The 16923-nt window shown below is 39.4% G+C and overlaps 2 protein-coding genes across 8 annotated transcripts; one reads left to right on the plus strand and one right to left on the minus strand.

The window, feature by feature from the left end:
* Positions 1-44: 44 nt before the first annotated feature.
* Positions 45-16873, minus strand: max (myc associated factor X). 7 transcript variants are annotated; one of them, XM_088403960.1, is made up of 10 exons: positions 16004-16873; positions 15645-15914; positions 14947-15082; positions 14614-14739; positions 9719-9852; positions 8468-9620; positions 8165-8191; positions 4735-4842; positions 2858-2981; positions 45-2653 (listed from the first exon to the last, which is right to left on the minus strand). In XM_088403960.1, the coding sequence occupies exons 6-10, from the start codon at positions 8501-8503 to the stop codon at positions 2466-2468; spliced, it is 483 nt and encodes a 160-aa protein (XP_088260086.1). In that variant the 5' UTR covers positions 8504-9620; positions 9719-9852; positions 14614-14739; positions 14947-15082; positions 15645-15914; positions 16004-16873; the 3' UTR covers positions 45-2465. The 7 variants fall into 7 exon arrangements, with proteins under 7 accessions (XP_088260086.1, XP_088260085.1, XP_088260083.1 ...); XM_088403959.1 differs by having other exon boundaries at positions 2858-2996; XM_088403957.1 differs by having other exon boundaries at positions 4702-4842.
* slc10a1 (solute carrier family 10 member 1) lies at positions 13342-16876 on the plus strand. Its single transcript, XM_088403949.1, has 7 exons — positions 13342-13482; positions 13560-13646; positions 14632-14744; positions 15686-15890; positions 16010-16188; positions 16435-16634; positions 16740-16876. The coding sequence occupies exons 1-7, from the start codon at positions 13417-13419 to the stop codon at positions 16799-16801; spliced, it is 912 nt and encodes a 303-aa protein (XP_088260075.1). The 5' UTR covers positions 13342-13416; the 3' UTR covers positions 16802-16876.
* Positions 16877-16923: the final 47 nt, after the last annotated feature.

The following is a 16923-nucleotide window of genomic DNA, read 5'->3' on the forward strand; positions in this document are numbered from 1 at the left end:
TTCCCTTGATATCTCCCCACAACTAAATAACCCAAAGAAGAGTATTAAAGGATAAAATAGTTTATTTTATAGTCTCATATTAAAGGTAGGCCTCAACTTGCAAGACAATTGTTGGCAGTATGTACAACATACTTGTAATTTCCATGGAATGGAATCAGACAAAGACCCGGTACACTAATCATATCCTCCTGAATGGAAAGAAAATGGAAATGATGTACAGACACATTCTTTCTAGACACTCAAATATGCTTTTGGTTTTTTTTTTGTGTTTTTTTTTTTTTTTCGTTTCCTTGGCGAAGGTTCAGCAACATGGATTTGGGGACTTTGTAAAGCACAACACATCAACAGGTGTGGGTGGGCTTCATTGGCTTCCTTGTACTGCAAATGACAGGAGCTACTTTGGAACATTCCGGTTTAAGTGACATCTTACGTGACCTGTGAGATGACTACAAAATGCATAACATACATTTGAGCTTGAAAACATCCAATTATTACTAATTTTTTAAATGTCTATCAAACAAGCTGCCTAATGTGTTCAGCCACCTACAGTCATTCACTACTTCAAGCTAAAGGACAAAATACAATACAAGTTTAGGAATATTAATTTTTTTCAAAACATCAATTTCAACAATAGGAACTTTTTTTTCTTCTTAAATCTCGTTAACAAATGTGTTGCAGCAGAAAACCTCTGCAATCCAGTGGGCCTGAGGTGGGTGTCACTAAACGTTTCTCCTTGGAGGGTCTTTCACATTCTTAAGTGGAAAAAGTTACACATGTACAATATGTGTTTGTGGTAGTTCAAAAAGATTAACTTGTTGAGAACAATTATTTGCGTTTGTGTTTCAGTTCAAAATCAAATATAGTGGACCCCGCGTATTTGCAAGTTGACATTCACAAATTCACCTATTAGTGGACTTTTAGGATTCCATTATTTGGAGGAAAAACGAAATTATTTCCTGACTTTTTCTGCATTACGTTTCCATTCGCACCAGTTACTTTAAGCTGAAACTGGCACCCCCCTCCTACAAAAAAAAAAAAAAAAAAAAAGCTAAGCCACAGAGGCCACCCTGGGAGTGTCAACAATGATGTAAATGGTGGTGTTAATATTAAAGTATTAATTTAGGAATTATAACAACCTTGGTCATGGGTCAGCAACATGTGGCCTGCGGGCCCAAACTGGCCTGTCGCCAATTATATTCGGCCAGCCAGATGATGATGGGAAAAAAAAGTTAGGGATGTCGCAAAATGGCTGCTCACTGCAACTGCAAAAAAATAAGACAGATTTTCCAACTTAATTCATATTCCACCAATAATGTATTATTCGGAATACCATGTTTGGACTTAAGATATTGTAAAGAAAAGATTTGACTTCAACAAGCAGGATTGATGCCCTTTGAGATCTATGTTTCAGATAATATTTAGTGTCCCATCATGAACACATTAGTGAAGGGAAAATAAAGAAACACTTGAAATGTTGTTTTTGGCTCCTATGGACGGCACTCTTAGTTTAAAGATAAAGGCTCGTGCAGCAGAAATGAATTAACTTTTCAAAGCTTCGTCAAACCAAGAGAGCTATCTAAAGGAGCAATAAAAAAAAATAAAAAAGCTTTCATTTTCACATCACGAGTGTTCATTTGAAAGTAGCACAATAACATAATTAAAAATACGATTTAAAAAAAAAAGCGCCAGGACCCAAAAGTTAATGTTTCAGCATGCGTGTAGCATCTCGACAGATCTGAGAGCCAACCAGAAAACCCCACATATTTTGTTACTTTTGAAATAGAGTGGCAAAACGGTTATCCTGTTATAAAAATAAAAATTCTGTCCCAAATTCGTTTTTGATCCTCATTTCAAAAATAAAAATAAAATGAACGCAAGGTACTCAATAGGATTTTTAGTCATAAAATGTGGCCTGAAGCTAAAACAAATTGCTGACCCCTGACCTAGAAAGTGTCAAATTATTTGCATATGGGATTTGTTCCTACAAATACCAATACAATTTGCAGCCAAAAGCGGGGTCCACTGCAAATGTAACATATAGCAGTGCTCAGGAGAACGTCTGGTGTGCACTAGATGCTCCTGTACAGAAACACAGGGGAACATTAAAAAGTTTTTTACGCAGCTAAGCTGCCTCTTCTGGAGGGGTGCTTCAGATTGTTGCAAGAATAAAATATTGGGGGGGTGAGGGGTCGAATAACTCCCATTCAGCTGGCCTCCCCTGTCCTTGTTCTCGGAGGCGATCGCGGTGGCTGTTTTGAGGAGTTTTGAGGGGGTTCATGAGTCTCCAGTGCGAGCCCACCCAGTGAGGATAGGGCGGGGTCAGGACGCAAAAGAACAGCGGGTGTGTGGTGGGCGTCAGGTGGAAAGGTCAAAGAGCCACGAGAGCGTTTAAAGGCTTCTCCTCGCCTTTCCCGTGAGGCCGTAACTCCGGCCTTTCACCTGCTTTTAGGCGCCCTGGGCGCTTTCTAGCTGGCCTCCACGCGCAGCTTCTTGCGGTTGGGAGGCTCTTCGGGTTCCGACTCGGAGCTGGAGTCGGAGCCGCCGTCGAAGGCTGACACGGCGCTGCCTTTTGGGTTGGTGTAGAGGCTGCTGTCGGATGACGAGTAGTTGGCCTGGAGCTGCGCCGAGCCCTTTACTTTCTCCAGGGCGCGCACTGCGTAATACGGGGGAGCGCCAATTAGCACCAATTAATCTCACCAATATAAAGAAAACAAAACCCCTGACCACACGCAAATGCAACAGTAGTGGCGTCTTAGGTGATGAAGAGAAGCTGCCATTGGCAGCTTATTATTCTAAGCTAGTCTACATCCTGTTGAGTTCCAAGCAGAGGTGAAGAGAGCACAAGATGGAGTGTTACCTTGCTGCTCCAACAGCGCATTCTGCCTCTTCAGATCATCGATGTCCTGCTGGTGCGTGTGATTTTTTCGCCTCATGTACTGGATGTATTCTGTGGCTTTGTCTAGGATTTGAGCTCGAGACGCCTGTTTGGTAGACTGCTGTTAGTGACACATGCAAAAGAGAAGTGATGTGTGTGCAAAGAGAAGGAACACATTTGTCAACATATACAAAAACATGAATGCTTCATTTAATGAACACACAAGGAATAGACAATGGACGCATTAAATGCTTTCACTCATATTGGCATTTTCTTTGAAAACCTGTTTGTCTTTTATTATTAGCAAATTTCCTGAATTGTAAAAAAATACTAGAAACACTGATGGAATTATTTGCTCCAAAAGTGTCAATAAAAATAAAATATAGATGGATGGATTCTCCTAAGCATGACCATTTTGCCCAAAGCATAGCTTTGCAAATCTTATTTACTCAGAGAGCTTCATGATGTATATAATAGTGCAAAAAAAGTATTGCGATATATCGCCATACTACAATGGCGTATTTCGATATATTAGGCAATGCTGGTTTAAAAAAAAAAAAAAAAAAAACACACACATATATGGCATATACACGACCCATATCACTGGTTTTACAAACACCTGACAAAAAGCTTCCTGTACAAAAAAAAAAACCTAGTTGCACGCATAATCAACATTAGGTAAGTTGACCAAGTTTCTAAACGTGTTTTAGTTTCATTCCAGAGTTCCAAATGTGTTAGGAAGCACCAGGCCCGGACAACCAACGTTGCAGTACACAATTCACTTGCTGGTAAAACAGTTGTTATGGGTAGTGGTCTCCTGAGGAGAACAATTTGATAGGAGGAACAGGTGTTGCTGTTTTGCTTTGTTGGCTGTCCGGAACAATGTAATGATGGGTGTGTGGCAGTCACATGGTAAGAGGAGGGGCTTCAGTCAATGAGACATTTCACTTACTGGTTAGAAATGTCGCTACGAAAAATTCTCATTTTTTTTATTCTTTATGTATACTTAGGAATGTTTAAAATATGGTGTAGGCCTTGTAAGATTTTTTTTTTTTAATTCAGAACAATAATGTGTTTATGTCATCCTTTGCAGTACATGGAGAAAACCATAAATTCAAAGCTGGATAATTGAAAAAATGTTAATCCAGCCATATGCATCACCGTCATCGTCCCCATGTCCACACCATTTTGTTTTTCAAACCAAGATTATCCCCACACGACTTTGAATAAACACATAAACCTACTGAACTTTCTGTTGATAAGAATCAGTCAGCATGATGAAAAACTAAGGTACATGGAGGTAGCGCCAGTAGCTTTTCAGGCTAGGAGTAAGCCTGAATTAGCATTCACACGGAAATACATTTCATAAACCCATCTCGTGTTTATTTTTCTTTCACTTTGGAGCGTATACAGGTAATAACCTAACCATACAAATGTGGCTTGGGCTATCATTTAGCATTCTGGCTATACATTAGCCTACAGGGACGCGTGAGGCAGCTCGCGCAGCAAAATCAGCTCCCGCTCCACCACCCAGCCTCGAGCCATCCACCCACCCATCTGGTTTCTAGGGGAGGAGTGCTCTAGTAACGTTCTCCATGTCGTGAATGTCAAAACAGGAAGAGAGTAGCGACATTTCCTCGTAATAACTTCCTGACGCTCGTCCAAGCGGTTGGACGTACGGCTTCCACCATCTGCTCTCCGCTCACACACACACACGATTCTCTGTATACACTCCTCCCTAGTCCTCCAAATCATTATCGGAACTCCACATAATTGAAGTGACACTGAACAAACATTGAAAAAATGAATAAAGAAATGTCTCTTACGCTGTTGTGGTGTGCACCAGAACTGTTACCAACCTTTTCTCCCTGCAAGGCAGGCACAGAGTCCCGGAGACTGTGAAAGCTGTCTTTGATGTGGTCCCTACGCTTGCGCTCCAGCGCATTATGGTGTGCCCGTTTGTCTGCCTGCAAAGAGAGCGTCACAAGGCCTTCAGCCCAGCAGCGTGGGTAGAGGACAGCAGGACACAAACCCGCCTGCTGCTTAGTGCCGCTCCGCTTTAGGACACAAGCACTGTGCTATTGTTTTTTTTTTTTTTTAATTTTCAACATGAAAATTAGACAAGAAGATGAGGCTGAATGGCTAATGAGAAAAGCTCAATATTCTCCAATATTATATTTTCAACTTGAAAAACAGACCATTCCACTAAAAAATTCACCTCACATTTACAATTTACAACTATAGACGCCAAACATTCCATTTTTTTTACTTTGCCTGCAGTGAATAAGTTACTAATAGCTACTAGCATTTACAAATAAAAAAATCGTTTGGAAAGTGTAAACAATACCATAGGCGCATTCATTTTTATAGAGCATATCACAATTTCTACACAAACCTCAAACATAAGCAAAGTTTCGAACATCAGAACAGTGAGGTAGATGCTAGGCACTTAAGCATCATGCTAGCAGGGAGTTCAAATCGAGGAAACAGAGGCCTTGTTGTTGTTGTGTGTGTGTGTGTCCCCCCGCCCAATGTCAACAACCGCACAACCCCCAAACATGGAGTACATAACTAATCTAAATAAAATGACAAATTGGGGAATAAAAAAAAAACATGCACACACACACGGCGCATGCATGTAGTTTGAAGACAAAATGATTGCCCAAATAAAAAGTGCCAAGACAAACGTCTCAGCCATGCTAACAAATTTGGGGCTACGTGTTTGGGCACCAGCTAGCAAAAGTGTTTTAACAGTGTCCAAATTTGTCTGTATTTACATATTTCACAAAATAAGAAAAAATAATATGCTGTATTTGTAATGAATCGCCCTGTTAAAACATGATCAAGTCTACCAAAGGATGTTAGATTTATGGACATTCCTTCTAAACAAAAAAAAAACTTATTTCAGGCATAATGCTACGACATGGCAATTTTTTTTTTTTTTTGCTTTTGAATGCCATGTGGAAGGTATGTTTTTGATATCTGTGGAGTAGCTAAGCTAAGGCTAATGGTCAAAGAGACCATGCAGGTCAAATGGGACAGAGGAGACCCATGTGGTTGAGGAGGCAGCCCTCTTTTTGTTATTTCGTGTGAAATTGCAATGACTCTTTCAAAATTAAGCTAAATTCTGAGCATGTGTGTTCCAGATGGCACGTGATTACAACCCTAGCAGTCATTTTCCTGTTCTCACAATCAGTAGATAGAAGACAAGCTGGAACCTGTGTGCGACTACATTACACATCAATGGTGCATGCAACATGTCTTGCTATAAGGGGAAGTACAGTACAGTCAAAAATTTTCTTGACAAAAACATGTTCGCCGCAGACCCATTAACTCTTTTGAGGCCAGCCCACATTAACTCGTGGATGGATCAGAGTTAAACAGCAAAATCCACCCATTTTTTTCCATTTGAGCGGGTAGCTATTTTGCCACCTGCTGTCAACTGAAAGTAATTGAAGTGCACGGCAGATGAGGTCAATCAAAAAAACACTATGAAGGAAAAAATTAAGTATTGGTTAAAGATGGGTGCCCTATATGTTTCCATAACGATAGCCATTATGTGTGTTAATGATACTATTAAAGACACGACCGCTAGGTTGTGCCTCTGCGCATTTGTCACCATGACAAACAGGTGTCTTATTACTGCGCCACCATTAGAAACCCGTCATTAAAAAAAAAAAAAAAAAAGACAGGCTACTTTTTTTTCCATCCACTGCCTACTCCTTTCCATTCTTTTCATACCTGACTGTGGCATGTAACGCAAGTCCAGCAGATGGGCGATAGGGAGGAGGGACAGGTAAGTGCAGCGTTTTGCCTCTGATGGCCATCACGTTAGCCCAAAAGAAACAATGTTTCAGATGATGAATGATAGCCCTATTCCAAATATGAAGTAAAAATAAAGCTACCAAATCCAAGTGCGCTCAATTGAGGACATACTGGCCTTTCTAATAAATTATTTGGGTGCTATGCAATTAATTCGCTGAGACCCAATAGATGAGAATAGGCTGGGAGGCAGGGTGATATATTGAATGCAAAAGTTAATTTATTTTTACACTTTGACAATAGTTGTTGCTGAGGGCTTTGCTTAGGAACATCACATCACCAAAACCAGAAAAGGGCCAAGCCATGATTGGTTGTTACCTGAGCAACCGTGATGTCATATTCAATCGACAAGTGGCAAAGGGGCTGCGCCCAGAGAGGGATACAAAAAGGTGGATTTTGCTGTTTTGATTCATATTTCAAATGCAATACCACAAATGTTGTGTTTAAGACTAGAAGGGGCCCCCAGAACATCCCATTGAAAAGAAATTTTTAAACTTGAATTCCCCCTTTAGTGGCCAATGCTTACATTTTTGCCACTACTGTTTTAAAGTCTTCAATTAAGCTAGCAAAGGTAAATGTTTTAATAATTGTGTAAAATTTTGTGGAAAACAGCTTTGGTGAATGTACTGACTGCAATACAAATGTATATAAATATATTCACGGAAATCTCGTATTTGGATTTTGTCCTCCGCACATTTGATCAAACAGAATTGAAGACATGCGGAGTAGTTCAAGGGCAAAACTGCCAAGCTTCGAGAGCAATTTACATAAGCATTGAACTGATGGTGCGTGTTGTTTTCCACCTCACCACTGTGTTGTGCAGCTATAACGTCATTCATTCGAGCCTGCCAGCCCCTCGGCGGGATGTCGAAAAGACTGGCTCTAATCACAGGCTGCAACACAGGAAAACATCCCGCTGCAGCCCTTCCTGACACGAAGGTTTTCCCCTCTCCATCCATGCATGCATGCAGCATCTCTCCAAGCGTCTTACTCCGCCATGGATGCAGCAGTATGTCAAACAAGATCCCTCTGTTAAGGTGACCTAGATGTGCAAAAGCGGAATCCCCAGCCGTGCTAAGGAGAAGCACCACGATCCGTATAATTATTGGTTCAAATAATAACCAAGAGACAATGACAAAAAGACTGTGCAGCTCGGTAAAGCTTTTGGTCTAAATATAGCCGTCGTGTTACCGTGTACACGCAGGATAGGGGATACCCTGCCTGCAATGCATAACGTACTCTGAACCATGCAAATATTGCCCTCTGCACAGTAAAAACATGTCATATCTTACGATCATATGACCCATTGCTTTCACATTCGATTCTCAAGTCGACCCACACTAAATCCACGCCTTGAAAACTAACTACAAAATGCTCAGATATTGACAAAAAGCATCAGCATAACCTCAATAGTTTTCGGTATAGTAATCACAATAAAGGACACATTTCCCCCACAGCATTACGCACCACATTGTGATATCTCGGTGAGTCTTCCTGCAAAAAAAAAAAAACAAAAAGTACAATTGTAGCCATAATCGTTCAGAGGCGTAATCGTTTCGTCGACGCTGTTTGAATGTTATAAATAATATATCAATTACAACCAGTATATACATATTTTCTCGCCAAATATAAATACTTATCAGAGAAGCACGACGACCCAGCTTATCGAGTAGCTAACGCTAGCAGAGTAGCTACTTCGGCTAGGAAAAAAAACCGAGGAAAAAAGCGAAATAAACCCACGAAAATGCATAGAAAAGTCGTTATACTCACGTCACTGTCGACTTCGATATCATCGTTATCACTCATTCTTCGATTAAATGGACAATTCTAAAGGGACGCGTAGCTTAAAAAAACAACATGAATCGGTTTAGCAGCCCAGCGGCGCTCCTACAGACAAGCTGCTAGTAGTAGCTACTCACTCACTCACGTTCTGTTTGGACAGAATCGAGGTGGACCATCTCCACGTGACTACACTCTACACACCAAGCTGCCACCGCTTTGGACGCATGCGCTGAATCCAAGAGGACTTTGGGAAATGTGGTCCTTTGTATTTAATGTGCCTGACAAAATGGCAGTAACTTACAGAAGAGGTTTTTGTGTGAGACTACAGGAATAAAAAAATAGTTAACACTGGATTTTTCACATTTAATTAGACATGACAACCGGTGAATTTCCCAAACAGAAATCGCATTTTTTAAAAATAAAACTACATTTCCCAGCAGGTACATAGCGTACATGAAACGTCAACACTACCCTGTTTGACCGGTTGCTTAATGGAAAATGTAGTTTTTTGCTGTAGTTTAATGTCACGGGGCAAAACAGGGCCAGAGCAAAGACACGTGGACTAGAACAACACTAGAGAATGGCAAAACAATGAGAATTTAAGGCCACCGTGTAACATTCTGACTGTGTTTCACGTTTTTTTTAACGTTGTGTAAAAGAAATACCTTACAAGACAGATTTGCATTTTTCATTTCTATTTAAGTGATATAAAACGGTGTATTTGCTTAACTTACATTTTAGCTAAAACAAAAAATTTGATGAACGAGAGACTAGCCTAGGGTATAGTTTAGTTTTTACCTGAGTCAACTAGCATAAAGTAGCTTCTTATGACTCAAACTGAAAATGCACAGATGGAAAAAAAAACTTGCAATAATAAAGCACCACTATGCTTGTGGAAGTATGACAAACATGGTTTTGGTTACAGGACAAATGAATAATCTGCCCAGGTCTTACCTTTTTGACAAAATTGTGCTATAGATAAGGAGCTTACATTGTGGATTAGTTTGCACATCCAGCTCAGTAAATGTGCAAAAAAAAAAAAAAAATCATCTCCCCCGGCAGGTCGCGAGGCCACAGCAGCTGTGGGCGACACCCTGCCCTCCATCAACGAAGGACAGCTTCCACTCACCCGGTAATATTTCTGCATGTTAACCACAAATATACTCATTTAATACACTTCAATTCACCCCTTTCAATGGTGAATATATTCACTAGTGCTCACTCTGCTCACAAACAAACCTCTTCGCCACACCCTCGTCGCTAATCTTCCCCCTTGGCCTCCACGGGTCCCTCGAGACACTTCAAGTCCCACAAGGTCACGACCTGCCCAACTAGCAGGTTGCTCGTCAAGAGTGTGCTTTGATTCGTTATGTCTGGAGCCACAGAAGAAAAACAGAGTATTTAAAAAAAAAACTGGGAAATGATGAAGAGAACTACAATTATAGCACTCAAAAGGTTGCACTCACTACCCCTCCCCCATATCTGCGCAGGGATTGGCCTGTTGGCCCGCTTAGCCACTATGCCCTCCTTTTGCCCCCTACAATGCACTATGTAGAAAACACAGAATAAGACAATATGCTTTGACCATGATGTGTTTTATTTTTCTTCTTTTTTTTTTTTGTCCTCGGAATTGTTGCTTCATTAAAAAGGATTGGTGACATAACCCTCCAGATCTCGGTTACATCTCTATAAATAAAGTGCATTTGATGAATGAATTGTCTCCAGTGCGGTTTGTGTGCACACACATATAAACATACATAACCAGTATAAATGGTGTATACCGTATGTGTGTACTAAACAGTCAGTAAGTGGCTTTAGTATTCAAGCTCTCTCTTTCGCCTTTTAGCATCACGAGCGCTTCGTTTTGCTCTGCAGAAGATTTTACAGGCAGCACATGAAAGCCATCAGCAACCTTGGCACTAGCTTTAGAGTAACAGTCTGTCGAGCGTGGCCATCGCATGCAGCGTTTGTTCCTGGCACCATCTACTGCCGTGCGTTGCTCGCCACCGACTTGTCGAAAGCGTCACGGTCAGCATACTCAATTAAAACTGATGAATTAAAAAAGCTCATTAATATTTTTTCTTATGCTAATCGCATTTTCAGAATTGTTTAATGTAAAAAAAAGAAAAGAAAAACACTCACTTAAGCCTCACTCACTATGGCCAAAAAAGTGATGTTTTTATATGGAAATAATAGGGTGGGTTAGTAACCGCCTACATACCAGGAACACGACTGTGCTCTTACAGCCTAAATTGTTTTTTGTTCCACATTCTTTTCCAACATAAATGTTATAAATAGTACAAATCATTCATGATTTATTGTAAAACTTCACGACTGTAATAAATGTTTAATTATAGAGGGGAGGCCAAATCAACAGAATTTCTCTGATTTGCGTGGCAGAGTCCAATCCAATTGGCCCATTGGGTACATCCACTAGGATGTTACAATGTCAAAATCAATGGCAAGTCCGACAAGAGATAGAAAAAAACCCCAAAACTAAATCATTTCTAACTTATTTAAGAGTATTTTCAGGTTTCTTAATAGCACGCTGACATTCGCTGGTGAGAATACAAAAAGAACTATGGAACATATTGAACGATTATAATTTAACAATATTAATAGTTTGGGGGGAAATAACTACATAAGTTATTGTTTTAATAAATGAGTCACTGCCCTGTATAATGTTCCTGAGACAGTCTGTTGAATTGTGTCCACTGTAGTGGACATGTCTTTTTAAGATATACAGGTATCTTATGACTCATTCGAGCTACTCTACCAAGTACAGTAGAACATATTCTTGCTTTTTGAACAATGTCTCTTGAGTTTGGGAGAGATACGATTACATTTGCTGGAAATATGGCCAAAAAAAGAGGGAAAACAGCACCACCTGGTGGCAAATACAAACGCAGCACATTATCGATGCGTTTATTTATTTTATACAGATTGCAAAATTCCGTGAATTAATATGCGGTGGAATCTAAAAAAACGCAAGTTGAAAATGTTACAGCTCAAGAAAATATTGGCGCTTCTACTGGTCATAGTCCAGCTAAATATGCAACGTTTTCCGATAGTTATTGAACAAAGTCACATGAGCAAAATCTCACATAAAACTACCAAACAAAATGTGATCGAAAAATGTATTCTAGTGGAAGATCATTTCTTTGTTCTGCCTATCCCTCTGTGCTAGAAACGTGCACTAGATGGCACCTGTACACAACCACAAAGTTCACTTGTCATCAGTGAGAGTAAGAAACATAAAAGGTCAGTCGTTATGGAAGATTAGTCTGAGGGAGCAGAGAAGAAGAGAAGAGGTGCACATGAATTGACAGGTAAACGTGCAAGAGACTTCTTTCTGTCTGTAAGAGCGTTTTCTGAGATGTCCTCATGGGACCTTTCTATGACTTTACAAAGTGACCTCTTGGAATAGGTGTCTAATTGTCCCGTTCACAGTAATCCGCGTTATGACAAGAAACAGCTGAGGATTTTCAACTTGTTAAATGTGTTTCTTCTCTTTTTATGAGTGTGAGTACAGTGCAAAAGTGTGCCTGCAGGGAGGATGTGGTTGATGCAGGAGATGGCATGAGGTTTGGAGGAAAAACAGTTCGGTGCTGTTTTTTTACACCCTTTACATTTTGCTGTTAAATGAATTTACAGGATGAAGAAACAGGCACAATTCTTCAATAAGATTTTTCACAGTTTACCAAGCCTGCATTTATTTCCACTTTTGCGTTCATGTAAAAGGATGTCCAAACAGCACAGAATATTTTCAAAGTAACAATCTGTGCAAGGTGAATATTAGAGTAAAGGTCCATACAATGTGTACTATGAACTGATGGACACTGATTAGTGTGATGATGGTAAGTACTGCTTATCTATACAACTGTGACCTTTCTGCCCATTGCAGAAAAGCATGTCTTAACTTGAAAAGTACTGGGGATTTTTCGAAGAATAATGAGAGTATTAACGGCAATACATCTGCTGCGCTTGAACTTAACATTTGCATGCATGTATAGGTTAAGCGTAGTTGGAAATACTTTGTGTCGTTCGAATTTGTGTGCTTATTAAAATATTCAAGTCAGTGTGAAATACAATAATTAACTATTTCAAGTTGCAAAAGCTTGAATTAAAAAAAAAATAACGTGGACAATAACAGAATTTTTCGTGTCCTATAAACCAAGCCGTTTTGAAAAAAGTAAAAAACACACACTGTATTTTTTTGGAATGAAGCTGGAGCAACTTTAAAATGATTTAACACAATGGTGACCAGTCTGCTTTTATAGAGGATTGTAGAAATCTGAATATTTATATTTGAGAGGCTGAACTTCTGAGGATTTCGGCCATTTTACTGTCCAAACTATTAATGGATTATTAAAGCAATTATTGACAAAATTGATTATCAGTTAGTGGTCGATTAATCAAGCAATCATTGCACCTCTAGTTGCCAAAATTGTCAATATTCATATTCAAAGTTGTTCCAACCTTATTTACCGTTTTGACCACGTAAACTACACATTGTGTTTGCAGCTATTGGAAATAATAATTCTGCCTATTTTCTGACATGTTACAGACCGAACAAAAAATAGTACATTTTATTTTCTGCACTGGCATTTCACAAAAATTTGCAGTTTTAATTTAAAATTATAGTAAAGTTTGTTGCCTTGAAATATGGAGTTCACAGAACTTTTATTTTTATTTTTTTAATAGGGCATAAGAAAACAACATTGTTTGTTGTCATGCCTGTTTCTTTGTATTGTTCTTTCTTAGTCAGCAAACAATTGGAGTATTTGAGCATGGATTACATCATGGGCCAGTTGTCGGATCCTGATTCAATACAAAACGCCAGCGCGGCCACCCTCAACTTGACGTCTGCAAACAGCAGCGCCGTCCTCTTTAAGCCTTTTCTGTCGCCCGTGGTGGACAAAACTATTAATGTGCTCATGGTGATTGTCTTATTTATCACCATGATCTCACTGGGATGCACCATGGAGGTGACCAAGATCAAGGTGACTCCAGCAGATTTCTTTCAATCGTGTACGACTGTGGTACACTATTAATCTTTGTGTTTATGTTTTCCTCCCAGGGTCATATAGTGAAACCTAAAGGAGTGGTGATTGCAGTCCTGGCCCAGTATTGTGTCATGCCGCTTACGGCCTTTTGCTTAGCCAAGGTTGGTTGTATACCTGCTCACATGTACTACGCGGTGCTATTGCTATTAGACTGATTAGATAATAATTAACTGAGACAAAGGAGATGTTGTTTGCCTTTAAGATACTGTCTGCAGCTGTTGATTTCATAACATAGCAAATTTATCTTTTATGCTGGGTCAACAAATTCTTTGAAAGATTTTATATCACACAAACAAAATCAAGAAAACAATGATCTTATTAATTCACTCAGCGAGTTAGACCCTCAGACCTTCTTTTTCCCTAATATATATTCTTGTTTTAATTACTGCAAATAAGTACCTGGGATTGAATGTCTGGAATCGGTAAAGACGTATGTATATGCCTTTGGGATAGAATGACCTAAAAGTAAAAATCTTTTGATCATAGGCAAACTTTTAAAATAACATTATCCCCATTTGAATATTATTTTACATATATTTCCATTCATATTTAACATTAATAATTCAACTTTAAAAAGTCACATTTAATTATTGCATAATAAGTAATTGTCTGCAAAGCAGGAAAATCTAAAATTTAGTAAACTGCCTTGTTATGAATGTATATCGCTCGAAATGCATTTTGTCATTGATCATTATTTCATCTTTTAGAAAAAAAACATCATGCAGTAAATGAATGAATGAATTAAATTTGACACAAAGGTTGTGCAAAGTTTTCCACAGTGTTCTATATTTCAAATACACTGCATTGAAAAAAATACAGTGTAGTAGACCAAAGTTTTCAATAAAAATGTAAGATAGTCAATTCATTCTAACATAATGTGATTTGGACATAAATACTGAGCTAAAATTTAGGAGGTGGAGGACTACTAAAATGATTGAACAATATATTTCACATAAATGTAACATAAACATTGTATTTCAATTATTTATACAACTAGAGGTTAGCTTGCACACAGTTTGTAATACTCGTATCACACTGACAAATTATGTTAATTATACAGTACTCTACCATTATTGCTGCTTCCAGGGCTTCCAACTAGCTGACATGGCAGCTGTGGTGGTCCTGATTTGTGGGTGCTGCCCAGGGGGTACCCTCTCCAACATCTTGGCCTTGGCTATAAACGGGGATATGAATCTAAGGTAGACAACACACACGTGCAATAGTTGATCATTCCATTTCACAGTACAGGTCAATAACCTTAATGACGCTGTCAAGTACACACTCTCACTTTTTGTCGTCATTAGAGTTGACTGACCTGCTTCATCATAAAACAATGATACTGTAATTTTTATCACACTGCGGCAAACCCCCGTTGGCCAATCACCCCGATATAGATCTCACCGTTATCAAGAAGCAAGTGTGTTCCGTGTTCTATTGTGGCATGTTGTTCTATGGCACTGCTGCTGTATCAGATCTGGAAGGGGGGTTTGGGGATCATATCTTGTCCACAGCTGGGAATTGTGGTTGACACAGCAGGCTGAGTGTGATAAATTAAAGGGGTGATTTACACAACAATTAAAGAAAAAAATAAATAAATAAATGAAAGAGATGTGTTAGACATAAGATGATATAAAACTGTGATTCTCAACCTTTTTTTCCGAATTATTTTCTTTGGGCAACTAAGCCCTAACCATTGCAAACTATTTTGTCTAAAAACAAAACCAAAAAAAACAATTTTAGAGGTATTTAATTTTAGAAACTCCAGAAAACATAGTGCAACTCACCTAACAGAATGAGTTGCTTCATAACCCAATTGATTTGCTCTTTTTACTTCTATCACAAAACTCTTAAAATCTCACATATACCCTCATTTGAGAAATGCCAAAAAACATAGTGGCATGAAATAGTTTGTTAATGTCATTTTCTAAGTTTTGGAGGCAGAGTTGTTGCCTGTGAGCAAAGAGAAGTCAAAATAAAACTGACTTTTGACTTTTACATAGCTTGTAAAACAGGGATGTGTAGACTTCTTATATACTTTGAACGACTATCACAATAACCCGGTATGATTCAAGAAAGGTTCTATTATTATTGTGTTTTACCTGTAAGATTAATGGTTACATTCATGTGTTCCTCTCCACAGCATAGTGATGACATCCTGTTCCACCTTGCTGGCTCTTGGCATGATGCCACTGTTGCTCTACCTTTACTGCAAGGGCTTCGGCGACCTGCAGAACGCCGTGCCTTATGTTGACATCACCGTGTCGCTGGCCATGATCCTTGTGCCCTGCGGCATTGGTATCCTCATCAATCACTACAGGCCACGATACTCCAAGATTATCACCAAGGTGGCTCTATACGCACAGTCCACTCTACAGTACATAAACATTAGAAAGTAGAGTACATAAAAGAATATTTCTTGATCTGCACTCAATATTTGTGTTATTTGCATATATTTTACCCTCAGGTAGGTCTGACCATCATGTCCATTTCCTCTGTGGCGATCGCAGTAGTGGCCACCATAGCGATCCGCAGCGCCATCCTGGCTGTGATGTCTCCTCCCCTTTTGGCCACCGGTGCAGTCATGCCCTTCATTGGTTTCACCTTCGGCTATGTCATCTCATCCATTTTCAGACTCAGCCAAGCGTGAGTCCGATGCAAATGCGTGTTACTGAATTGAACTGGCGTCTTTGTCAAGATGAAGGGGTATCAAAACATTCATGAAAAAAACAATTCAGCAAAAGCCTACTAGAACATCAGAAGTGTAACTGAGATCAGGCAGAAGCAGTTTAAATGTTAAGTGTGTACTTTGAATGTGATTGGTTAATTCTGTTGAGTGCCACCTTCATAAACTCATGATTTATGAATGTATTCTTCTCTAAACCTGCTCAGGGAGCGGAGGACAGTTGCTATGGAAACAGGCTGCCAGAACATTCAGCTGTGCTCAACCATACTGAAGCTGGCCTTCCCACCTGATGTGATCGGCCCCCTCTTTCTTTTTCCAATGGTGTACATATCCTTTCAGTTGTTGGAGGCAATGGCGCTTATCGTCTTTTACAGGTGCCACCAGAAGCTCACGAGAAAAGAAAAAGGTAAACAGCTGTTTGATTTGACACAAAAGGAGTCTTCATATATGAGAGCCGTCTTTGTCCAATTTATAATTTCTAACTGTGTCCCTGGCGCTGTTGGACTAACAGATATGTACCAGCCTGCCATGACTGATGCCGGACTGAAAGCACTTTCTGAAAGAACGATTTGACGGACGGGCCTCATTTCCTCGCTGAAAGACTTGTGTCTGGATTGGTTTGCACAAGGACTTGAAATAACATTGATACTGCTGCTTTGAATATTTTCGAATAAATTTTCACTACAATTACTTCC

Source organism: Hippichthys cyanospilos, chromosome 20, assembly GCF_059441005.1.
Source record: "Hippichthys cyanospilos isolate Australia breed blue-spotted pipefish chromosome 20, RoL_Hcya_1.0, whole genome shotgun sequence".
Lineage (NCBI taxonomy): Eukaryota > Metazoa > Chordata > Actinopteri > Syngnathiformes > Syngnathidae > Hippichthys > Hippichthys cyanospilos.

What these genes read in the sequence shown, in the direction of transcription:
- max (XM_088403954.1), bottom strand. Translation starts at nt 8,503, where the DNA reads ATGAGTGATAACGATGATATCGAAGTCGACAGTGAC. An exon ending in CACCGAGATATCACAATGTG is followed by an intron (nt 4,843 to 8,164) that starts GTGCGTAATGCT and finishes CTCTCTTTGCAG; the next exon opens with GCAGACAAACGGGCACACCA. An exon ending in TGCGCTGTTGGAGCAGCAAG is followed by an intron (nt 2,654 to 2,857) that starts GTAACACTCCAT and finishes CGTATTACGCAG; the next exon opens with TGCGCGCCCTGGAGAAAGTA.
- slc10a1 (XM_088403949.1), top strand. Translation starts at nt 13,417, where the DNA reads ATGGTGATTGTCTTATTTATCACCATGATCTCACTGGGATGCACCATG. An exon ending in TGGAGGTGACCAAGATCAAG is followed by an intron (nt 13,483 to 13,559) that starts GTGACTCCAGCA and finishes TTTTCCTCCCAG; the next exon opens with GGTCATATAGTGAAACCTAA. An exon ending in CGGCCTTTTGCTTAGCCAAG is followed by an intron (nt 13,647 to 14,631) that starts GTTGGTTGTATA and finishes TGCTGCTTCCAG; the next exon opens with GGCTTCCAACTAGCTGACAT.